Genomic DNA, 12,500 nt, shown 5'->3' with positions numbered 1-12,500 from the left:
GTTGGTAGTGAATTAATTAGTCAATAATAAATAAAAACGCTCGTACACTCGACGTTTCAGTACGCATGTATGTATGTATGGATGGATGCATATTGTTTATGAGGGTACCATTATAATGTTCTGTTTTGTAAGAATTGGCATCTCTGCAAGTTTGTCATCTAATTTTAAGCGAATAGTTCAATACTGACTTATAAATCGATTCAAGATAAAAGATTTACCAATGAAATTCTTCTTAGAGTTTTATTTTTATTTATTTTTACTCGTTGTGAAAGAGATGCCATCTCTGTGAATATATTTAATTTTAAGTAGATTGTTCAATACTGATTTATAAATCGTTTCAAGATAAGTAATTTACCAATGAAATGCTTCTGAGAGTTTTATTTTTATTTTTTTTTTTTTCATGCTTTCGTGGTGTTCTTGAGTTTCCTCTGGAAGTGGGAAACTCATCTAGTTAACTGGACGGCTCTCGATCCTCGATCGGCCGTAATATATTCATTTCATAATCTCTCCATCCATGCGTGGAGTCTACGGATCGAAACTCCATCGGTATAGTGTTATAGGATAAGAGTTTTCCCACCCGGAAGGAAAATATCTTCGTTTACTTACGAATCTCAAGACTTTCGACGAAATGCGAAGAATTACAGAGATACAAAAGTTAAGATGTGTGTGTATGTGTATGTATGTGTACACATTCACAAGTGTTTAGGGAAGAGTATGTTCCAATACATTGACATCAAACCAAAATATGAAGAATCAGTACAAGAAGGTTAAGTCGCCATGTTCAAGAGGCACTTATACATCTTTTGATGGAAAGGCAGTGAAGACCCCCCCTCCGCTCTCTCTCTCTCTCTCTCCTCTCTCTCTCTCTCTCCTTTTTCGTTCTCGTCTCCACGCACTCATCATTTTCTGCTCATCCAACCAACCCCGCCTCGCCTCCTCCCTCTTCATCTTTCGAGTGATTGCCGCGAAAGTCATTTTCTCCTCGTCTCCCGTTTTTTGTCCCTTTCGATTCTTATAGCGTCTAAACAACGCCAAACTTCGAACCGAAACTTCCGTCACGTTTTGCGGAGAATACAAACAAAGACTTGGCCGTTCTCATTCTCCGCCTCGTTGGAGGAGGAGGTCTTGCAGGTCCCGGAACCACTATTTCTTTCCTATCGCATCGTTTCGGGGAACGATTATATTGGCCAGAGGGGGTCCAACTAAGGTGGACAGTCATCATTCGTCGGACGTCGCGTGGTTGAGAGAGAGAGAGAGAGAGATCTGGATGCTTTTGGGGAACTGACATAGTTGGGTGAGAGGGTGAAGAAAAATTGGCCTCTGGAATTTATACAGAGAGAGAGAGAGAGAGAGAGAGAGATCTGGATGCTTTTGGTAACTGAATAGTAGGGTGAGAGGGTGAAGAAAATGGCCTCTGGAATTTACACAATAAGAGAGAGAGAGAGAGAATCGTCGATAACCGGAATGATATAATGAATAGCTATGTTACCAGTAGCGAATAACAGTAATGAGAATATTGGGTACCAGAAACAGGAGCCAAACAGTGAATAGGGCCATTTTGAACGACGACAATTATCAACAATCGTAGTATCGTAGTGATTATAATTATAAATGACAACAAATCACCAAGGTCAGTGATTCCAGTAATGACAAAAATTTAGTAGAAAATTCTCTGAATTTTCTTCGGCGTAATTAAGTTTTCTGTATACAACGTGTAATGAAGGCCAACGAAAATAGCTCTATCATTGGTGGTCTCTGTATAATGCTGTATGAGCCGCGGCCCATGAAATTCTCAGCCGGCCGTGGTGGCCTGTGTTCTCTTGCCAGATGCACGATCATGGTTAATTTTAACCTTAGATCAAATTGAAAACTACTGAGACTAGAGGGCTGCAATTTAGTATGTTTAATGATTGGAGGGAGGATGATCAACATACCAATTTGCAGCCTTCTAGCGTCAGTAGTTTTTTTAGATCTAAAGGCGGATAGAAAAAGTGCGGACGGCAGACAAATAGTCATCTCTATAGTTTTCTTTTACAGAAAACTAAAAAATGTCAGCGGTAGTTGGCATCATTTAGGAAGAGAGCAACAAAATGCCAGCAAATACAGTTACCCTGTAGGACGCTACAGGCGAAATGGGATGCCCAGAGAGAAACTTCCTGTTAGAATAATGAGCCAAATGCCTTGATATTCGTACGAGGAAAAATGGAAACCCCAAGGTGATACGTTTACCAATTCCTTCATTGTTAGACCATACTTTTTCTACATTTCATTTTACCTCATTTTCTTCGAATCTGGGCTACCTGAGGATGCTAGTTCACGGAACCTATTAAATTCAGCTTAAGGCCTAAGTAGAGCAAACATTATTGTATCTGGGAGACAAAACTGTGAAGGAATCCCTCGCAGGGGACAAAGTGAATTCCTGCAGTATTGAATATCGATGAGAGGAAACGAAGATGGTGACTAGGCAACGATGAATAAATCTGGAGGAAGGAAGGAAGGAAAGATGGCCGGCATTCAGAAACGGAAAAGAAAGAGATATTCCAGCGGATGGGACAATAAGCCTCCTTTCTTTTTGTGTGCTTATATACTGATATGCATGCACACAAATTATACCACACATACACACATATATAATATAAATACATATTTACTGTATATATCGTTCCCTTAAATAAACTACCCAATCATTTTTTCCTGTTTTTTAGGAAGCGACTCCAGAACGCTGAAGGAAAAATGAAAAGATGTTTTTGTATTTGGTTAGAATGGAAAAAAAGGAGAAATTATTACGTGCATCTGATGAACTTAGACACTCTTAATGTCCTCCTATGCACCTCTCTCTCTCTCTCTCTCGGTCCTCGGCCGTCTCTCTCCTCACTCCCTCTCTCTCTCTCTCTCTCTCTATGGTATGTCAATATATATATATATATATATATATATATATATATTATATATATATATATATATATATATGTATATGTATGTATTTATATATTAATCTTTCTGCATTTCTCAAGATTTTTCACCCTTTCAGACCTTACACCACGAGGACTGAGTAAACTATACATCTCTACTACATCTTCCACCTTTATTCTTTCATTTCCATTCAGTATTTTCATTTCCGCAGAGGAAGTTGGTTCATCGGTTCCTTCGTGCATTCCAATATTAACTTTCTCGTGCAAATCAAGTGTCCTCCATTTATGATGCACACTCCTCTTGTTACATTTTCCCTGTGGTTCAAAAGTCCCCTGGTCCTGATCTCACCCAAAATCTCTACTCCCACGTACTCATGTAAATTTCTTTGCAGCTTGCCTACGGCCCCTCGCTGCAACCCCTTTCGTTTCTTTTACTGTACATCCTTTTATATTCTTCTTTCTTTCATCTTACTCTCCATCGATCCTAACAGTTGAATCATAGTGTATATACCTGCTTTGAGGTTTTCCTCCTGTTACACCTTTCAAACCTTTTACTGTCAATTTCCGTTTCATAGCTGAATGATTCCTAGGTCCCAGTACTTGGCCTCTGGCCTCAATTCTATATTGAATTCGATACTGAAATAAACTTTGTCAAATGTCTGACCAGAGAGAGAGAGATCATAAATCAGACGTAAAATATTGACTTTATTGACTACGGACATGAAACTCAAAGTTCCTGCCTTTAGAAAAGGCGAAAGAGAGAGAGAGAGAGAGAGAGAGAGAGAGAGAGACTCCGTGTAGTGGTTCATTTCTGGAATTCGCAAGTAATGGTTGGGGTGGGGGTGGGGGGGTGTGAGCTATTTTTGGAAAGCCCGCATACCCACCATGCGAAGGGCAGGAACCCGCACCAAATAGAGGGGTCGGCGTCGAGGTATAAATAAACTATCGGTTTTCATCTTTTCCGTTTTTTCGAATATTGCTGAGGTAATGGTAACCGATACCTTTGTCAAGAGCAAAATTGGAAGTTGCTGAGCTATGTAAATTTCATTATATTATAAATATATATATATATATATATATATATATATATATATATATATATATAATATATCTATATCTATATCTATATAATATATATAGATAATATAATGTATGTATGCATATATGTACTACGTAGTAACACATTGATATACATTTTGTGCCACTGATATTTCGAAACGGCCTGAAACTATTCCTATTGTAACTATCTTGTAATGTCTTTATTAATGAATTATCATCTGGAGTTGATAATTAGATTTTAGATTAGATAAATGTAAATAAAATATATAACTAAATATATTAATATATATTATATTAATAATAAATAATATATATTAATATATTTGTTCCTGGAAATTTGATTTTCGATTCAATAAACTTTTCGTTGTCAAGTATACACAAAAAAAATAAATCGACAATCACCCACTGTCCTTGATTTCAACTCCAGATTGTCACCCATTACTTGCAGGCTTCAGCAACTTCTCTCTCTCTCTCTCTCTCTCTCTCTCTCTCTCTCTCTCTCTCTCCTCTCTCTCTCTCTCTCTCTCTCGTCTTTTCAAAACGGAGGCGTCCACTTCCAACCGGGCGTGGGCGTTCAGATAGACACTCTCATTGACAGAAGCTTGAATCGATAAACACCAATACAAGATTTTATTCCGTAGTTTAGGTGGAGATTCGCTGATATGGCTGTCCACTTTGATATTGACTTTTTATTTTATTTCCTTCCGTGATTAATCGTACGCTCATACAGCTCTTGCTTCTCTGTATGCGATCACACACAACTGCCGGTTTGAATGTTACAAGGTTTTTGTAGGATGACATCGGGGAAAATCCAGCATCAAAACGCAAATGAAAGGCTGTAGATAAACAGGTTTGCATAACATTTATACAACCCAACCAGAACCACCACCCCCCACCCATACATTTTCAACCACACACCACACACATATATATATAGTAATAGTATATAGTATATCTAGTATAGACTTATATATATATATATATAGCAATATCATACAATATATATCATATATTATATATATGATGTGTCAATGTTAAACAGCGTAGAATTTTAGCGTGTTTTTAATTTATCTTAAAAGTTAGGGATGTGATGTTTGAAACTTATGCTTAAGTGGAAAATCTTGCACGCGTCCCGAGGAAGCTGGGGTGTGGAACACGCCTTGTCCTTTTTTTCTTTTTTTTTTATCAGTAATTGAATTCATGACAGGTGATAAGGTATGGATTGCTATAGGTAGGAAATTGAAAATAGCTCAGAGGAAATAATCATGAGAGAGAGAGAGAGAGAGAGAGAGAGAGAGAGAGAGAGAGAGAGAGAGAGAGAGAGAGAGACTTACCTTGCCTTAGTTTCGGAGAGGGCTCGAAATTTCTCTCATTCAAAAGATGGAGAATCATACTCACTGTAAAAGAAAGATGGAAGATCATAATACAATAGAGAGAGAGAGAGAGAGAGAGCTAGCTGGCATTGAGGAAGCTCGGCACGTAAGGAAGAAAGAAAGGTATATACTAAGCTCTCAAGAGAAGTAAATATTTACTTAGCGTAGTCAAAACGCGTGTTCGGAGTCGCTTTTCAATTGCGCTTGTTTGTTCTCGCTCAGATTGTGAAGAGGAGTCGGTGGTGGTTGGTTGCCCAGAATGTGAGTTTTTTTTAATTTTATTTTATTTTATTTTGGTCCAGGCAACTGTGGAAGTATGGCAAGACAAGTAGAGAGAGAGAGAAGAGAGAGAGAGAGAGAGAGAGAGAGAGGAAAAGTAGATGGACTATTCTCCTACTAATATAGGTTTCATTTGACTATTTTTTTAAGACGTAATTTGTGTTTCTTCCGATAACGTAAGGTCATATATTAAATATATATATATATATATAGATATTATATATATCTAATATATTATATATATATATATATATAGAGAGGAAGAGAGAGAGAGAGAGAGAGAGAGAGAAGAGAGAGAAGAGAGACGGAGAGAGAAGGAGAGAGAGAGAGAAGACTTCCTAGCTAATAACGGATCTCATCTTCCTACTCGATTGTCGTTCACGAGGCTTGATCATATTTCTCTGGATAATTGTGAGGTTTAGGAAGAAGAAGAAGAAGAAAAAGAAGGAGAGAGAGAGAGAGAGAGAGAGGAGAGAGAGGAGAAGAAGAGAGAGAGAGAGAGAGAGAGAGAGAGATTTCCTTGCATCTTCACTCGTATTTTTTTTTTTTTTTTTTTTTTTTTTGCTAAGAGATGGCGTATTTTTTCTTCATATGGGCGGTATTTGCCCGATATGAGAGAGCGAGAGAGAGAGAGAGAGCAGAGAGGAGAGAGAGAGAGACAGAGAGAGAGAGAACTAGTAGTAATGCAAACTTGGTTCTTTTATATGTTTTTTCTTCTTCTATTTATTTATTATTATTATTATTATTATTATTATTATTATTATATATTGTGGGTGTTGATGGTACTGCATTTATAATCACGTCATTATCATCATAAGTATGATCATTATTGCAATCACCATCATGTTTATCAATATTCCTCTTATAACAAAAAAAAAAAGAAGAATCGAAACCTCAGAAGATCTAACCTCTGTCTTTCCCTTCGTTCCTGACAGTCGCTGGTGGTGTAAGATGAAGCCGGCGATGTGGTACCTGATGATGATTGTGGTGGGGTTCTTCTACGTGTACCTCACCGCCATCCAGTACATCCGAGGGCAGGAAGTGAGGGAACCACCTAGCAACTACCTGCCGCAGTATGACCCCCAGTATTACGACGAAAGTCTCATCAGGTGGGTTTTTGTATTTTTCTTTTCCGTGTGGGATCTGAGACAGAATGGGGTTGAAAAGTCCTCCTCCTTATTTTTTCTTCCTTTCCTTCTTTTGCATTCAGAGGGAGTGTAATACTGTGGTATGCTTTCACCGCCCCGGGTGTCGGGGAGTGCCTCGACGAGGCCCTCCACCAAGAGGGGGAGGTTGTGTGGTGGAGGGGTGGGTGAGGAAGGGAGGAAGAATAAAATCTCATCTAGTTAGTTTCGGTTTTCTATACCGGGAGCAGAATTGATAGAAATTTTATTTCCACAGCGAGGAATGAATTGAGACGAGGGGGCGGGATGGGGTGTGAAGGAAGGTGGGACGATGGGAATGTTATGAGTACAATCTTATTAGTACCTTTTTCTTGTTTGTTTAAAGAGAGGAAGGTTAGGGATGTCCAAAATGATCCACTGTATTGTGTTGAAAACATCTTGAAGTAAAGCATACGATCTCTTTAAATTGGTATTTTTTGTTAACACAGAGAGAGAAGAGAGAGAGAGAGAGAGAGAATATTGTGGATGGTGTAAAAAATTTTGTTCAAAAAGATGCCAGGTTGTAGGACAGACAAAGGGCTTTACCATCACCAATTAATATAGAAATTTCCTAATAATAAAATGGCGTTTCATGACGACCCGAAATTGAATCGTAAAAGCTAACATTGAGACCTGCATAAGAGAATTTAGGTGTCCTTAAAATATTTAGGGAGACGGGCCTGATGTTAGTCGGAATTCATGACGTTACACAAGACAGGCCTTGACAGTTGGAGAAGAAAAGGTGCAATGAGGATGTAACGGTACAAATTAACCCTCGGCCACTTCATTCTCTTGGATTTGTTGGGCATCTTTGTGAATGATTGCAGGTCCTAACAGACTCATAAGTAATGATCATGGCAGCACATGTGCCGAAGGCGGTCGGCACCCACCAGTGGTCCCCCATCCAAACAATGGCCATGGCAAGTGTTACGTAACTATTGCGGTGTGTGTAGTCCCACCGGGTCCTCAGAATAAGATTGGGCCCTTTGCCTCTGTATGCTTTAGTCTTCTGCAGTCTCTGTAGGCGTCGCAAAGCCGTGGGTCAACTTGTTTTTATCAATCTCTCATACCATTCCCTTCTGGAATATTACGATTTTTAAAAAAAAATTTTAATTTTATTTTTTTTTATAGTAAATATTACTTCCGCTCTTCCGGCGTCGATGACCTTAGCCAGTGCAACGCCATTGTATTTTCCCTTTTGGTAGGATATTCCATTTGTTCCAAGTAGGCTTGGCCGTCAGGAGCTCTGCCCCTTGAAGATGGAAGCGAGAATATTGGCCGTAATTTGATTGGGAAATTTATCGTCCACTTTCATGCCGGGAGTGAGAGAGAGAGTGAGAGTGAGGGGAGAGGAAACTCACGTTAATAAAGAATGGTTTATTTGAATGATGATATACTGTTCCGAGGGGAACAGAGGGGAGCGTGCAAGGTCATAATGATTATTTGCGGTATGTTGTTAGGAGGAATTTATCGAGAAGGACATAAATAGAATTAGGAAGAAGGGAAGTACCCTCGCTCGCTCTGCATTTTAAATGCAGAGGTCATTAAATAACATCATTGCGTTCAGTTGCAGATTTTAGGATATGCCAAACTGACACCATTCCCGCCCCCGGGCCTCTTTTGGACCCATTGCCACTCACACTGAACCCCTGAGTCTCTTTGTCTCCGGATTTTGTAAAGAGATTAAATCCACTGAGGTACAGATGCTGTGTAGACACAACCATGCAATGTCTTATTTTAAGTGATCCCCGTGGGAAGGGGAGGGGGGGCCGGGTAGTGCCTTCAGTGCACCTCACGCGGTGTACTGAAGGCATTACTTGAGGTTCTTTGCAGCGTCCCTTCGGCCACTAGCTGCAACTCCTTTTACTGCACATCCATTCATATTCTCTTTCTTCCATCTTACTTTCCAACCTCTCCTAACAGTTGATTCATAGCGCAACTGCTTTGAGGTTTTCCTCCTGTTACGCCTTTTAAACCTTAATACTGTCAACTTCCTTTTTACAGCTGAATGACCTCAAAGGTCCCAGTATTTGTCCTTTAGGGTAGATTCAATATTCTGTTCTATTTTTCTTTTAAATGATGACTACATCTAATGATATCTTTAGCTGTTTTGGATAAAGGCAGCTTACTGTCAACTTCTTTTCTAGCGCTGAATGACCTCATAGCTTCCAGTGCTTGTCCTTTAGCCTAAATTCAATATTCTGTTCTATTCTTATTTCAAGTGATGACTACATCTAATGATATATTTAGCTGTTTTGGATAAAGGTAACACAATAGAGTGTGATGAGTTTGCTTACAAGCAAATGATAAGTAGAGCATTCAGTAAATGGAGGGAGGAACCTTCAGCATCATATCTTAATACCTCCAACAAAATCTGAACCATGAAACGAATTCTGCCTTTTCCCGCTCCGTTTAAATAAAGCGCCCGTTAATTTCGGCGCGTGTTTTAACCCGAGTATGGTAATTAGCGACGTTTCTCCTCCGCAATTACCCGATTTATTGGAGCATGCGACACTCCCCTGTCGCCGCTGCTGCTTTCTGTACCTTTTATGTATAATTTGTTCTCTTCGTCACAGATTTAAAGAGGGCGACGTTAGTAGGTGTTGGCGTTTTCGCATCCTATGACAATAATTAAATTGGCGCTGCAGCTAGCACAACTGCTACTACCATTACAAGTACTGTTACTACTCTTCATAATCATTCTTACTGCTGTCTGTCTCTCTCTCCTGTTTTAATAGAAAATGTTTCCCAGTTTTATATATTATATATATATATATATATATGATATATATATATATATATATATATATCACTATATATATATACTAATATAAAACACACACACACACACACACACACACATATATACATATATAATAAATAATAATAATAATAATAATAATAATATATAATAATAATAAGAGGTAGTTTGGCTCATTACAAGTTAAGTGGCGCACTTTGATAAAAAATAGAGGGATTTATTCTCTTGACGAAGGTTTAAGTAAATATATTTATGCTCTGCAGTTTTTTACTTTATTAAATTGTTCGTATTTCAGAGTTTCTTCACTTTTTTTAGTCATTTTTATCTTTTCACACATGGCCATTTATTTTATATAAAATTAATTAAGAACTTATGTCCTTTTATTTTGGCAGTTGAAGAGTGAATGTCGTAATACGTTTTTTAATAATAAATAATAATAATAATAATAATAATAAGAATAATAATAAATAATGGAATAATAATAATTGCAATGAAAAAACCCATAATAACGTTTCTGTTTAAACCTCCTTAGTATCTATTCAGAGTTCTTGTGAGCCTTGACAGGTTTCAGTTTTAATGAGAGCTGAGAAAGTTCTCGTTGCGCCTCAGTGTATAAGTTGATAAAAGACTTATTATTGATTTTACTACTACTACTACTACTACTACTACTACTACTACTACTACTACTACTACTACTACTACTAATAATAATAATAATAATATAATAATAATAATAATAATAATAATATAGCATTCATTTCCGCTCTCCACCCTTCTTCTCCAACATTCGGGAATGTTGCACGGTTGAGTGAACCCCATTTGTACCCCGACTCATCAACCACACACTTTTACCTCTTTCCGACGTCATTACGTCACTTTAAAAAAAAATAGTGACAACCTGACGTAACTGGGTTGAGACAGAGAAACTAGGGTTAAACTAAGTTGATGATCTCCTGTTAGTGGAACTGCTGACATTGTGCCATCTCTATGGGGTTAAGAGAGTGGAACATGATAATGACGCGTAACTCATTAGTATATGGATGTATGTATGTATATATGTATGTTATTTATTTAATTCTATGTAATGAACTCGTGATATAGTGGTCATGATACTTGTATCACCTGGCAGGGAGGGCCAGGCTTTGAAGTTCTCTTGGGAATCTGAGACATTTAAGCACTTTCCATCATATTTGATTGTGTCTGTTAATATTTAATGTGAACAGGAATTAGTCTTTTGTGCACAGCTGTGGTTGGGGTCAGCTGGGATTGAGAAAGGCATGGGGCTTACACCTTCATCCCTAGATCATCATTTCCGATGTCTATAAAAGTAACATTTAGAAAAACCGGAGTTTTAAAGTAGCCCTTTGCGTCACAGGGAATTGGATGCGATGGTATATATTGTATATAGCCTTAGTAGTTAAAGTGCACTACACCTGGTCACTGCTTACCTGGGATGTGACAACATCAGGGGATTTTAGTATATTCTGTACCACAAGGAAAAGGTCCCCTTAGTAAAAAGGGTTATGAACCCACTGGCGGAGGAAATGACCCCCAAGTACGTAAGTTACCAAATGACGCCTTATTGGCCTTCCTTGAGGGCGGGCCATCCCCCCCGCTAACCGACAGTCATTGTGTAAGTCCCATTTGCTGTGGGCTGCTACTGTGTTGGCAGTAAGTGGTACTACGACCTTTTTGTTGCAATGCGTCCCAATGCGGATATGTATGTAAATTTCGGGGGGTGGGGGGGGGGGGGGGGGGGGCGGCGGAAGTGTCTCCTTTATGGCACATGAACGTCGTCACATGAGGGTGGTGGAGACCGCACTCTCACTCCAGTGACTGCCAACATGGGTGTTGTGCAGATAAGAAATATATGGTACTTTTTTTTTCTTTTTTGAAAAAGCTGAGTGAGACAAAGGTGATTGGACAATGGGGACAGGAATTAGAAGGACGAAAGATGATTATGTTTGTGGCACCTGAAAGATGTAGAGCTGGGAAGTTGTAGCACTTTTGGGATTAGGAAAGTTTTCTGGGAACTCGTGAAAATAGTACAGATGCATTAGTTCAAGAATTGCATGAGTAAAATTGAGCGTGGAAGGGTCAGAGAAGTGTGAGGGTGAAAGAGATTGTATTTTGGATTTCTTTGGATCAGTGACACGCTTGTTTGTAGAATGTGAAAGGGGGTTTGTACTATGTGATTTAGATGCTAAGGTAGGCGCCAGAGAATGAGATGACTTTGTAAGCAGGTATTGTGTTCCTGAAGTAAGTGAAGTAAAGAATCTTGTAGAATTGAGTTTGGAAAGGGGTAGAATATTGGATGTGCATATATGCATGGTTTCCAAAAAAAGAGTATACGCAAGTACATTTGGACAGTAGACATAGCGAGGAAAAGTTGGTTAAGTTTTGTATTGGATTATAGTGGATGGAAAACAAATTGGTGAAAATAATAGTTAAAGGAAAGATTTAGATATTTAGATAAAGGGAAGTTCAAGATATGTTTATGTGTAAATACACACATACCCGTACACCAATGAAATCGACTTAATCACTGTGTTAATTTGCTGCAATACTTTGCGTTCTTTTGCGTGACTCTTCCCAGCCGGTTATTTCACGTACGTTTTAGGTGACGGTTTCTCTGTTGAAATAACTACGTGGTTAAACGACAGGTGCTTCAGAAGTATGATTTTCTTTCATTCTGCCGCCGTTTCCTAATGTGTAATGCCTTGTTGTTGTTGTTGCTGTTGTTGTTTTTTTGTGTGCGTAAAAAAACTATCAGCATTTGCATCCTAAATTCACGTCTGTCTTTTGCAATAGCAAAAAAAATCCTATTCTTCGTCCCAACGCTATAATGCCCCTTTCCTTCACGGACTACTTCCTCGCTCCCATTCCAAAAATCCTTCCCTTCAAACCCCCTCCTTCTCTCCTGCTCCCTCCCCCCTAATTCTCCTCCGCCTCC

At 38.7% G+C, this 12,500-nt stretch overlaps 1 protein-coding gene across 1 annotated transcript in view; it reads left to right on the top strand.

The window, feature by feature from the left end:
* The window catches only part of LOC135202272 (carboxypeptidase M-like), a 227,676-nt gene that overhangs the window by 168,349 nt on the left and 46,827 nt on the right, over nucleotides 1-12,500 (top strand). The window contains 1 exon segment of the mRNA XM_064231579.1: nucleotides 6,559-6,732. Coding sequence (XP_064087649.1) covers nucleotides 6,559-6,732 — 174 coding nt within the window.

Source organism: Macrobrachium nipponense, chromosome 30 (genome assembly GCF_015104395.2).
Source record: "Macrobrachium nipponense isolate FS-2020 chromosome 30, ASM1510439v2, whole genome shotgun sequence".
Taxonomy (NCBI): Eukaryota; Metazoa; Arthropoda; class Malacostraca; order Decapoda; family Palaemonidae; genus Macrobrachium; species Macrobrachium nipponense.
The sequence above is the reverse complement of the archived record's forward strand: the minus strand, read 5'-3'. Positions and strand labels throughout refer to the sequence as shown.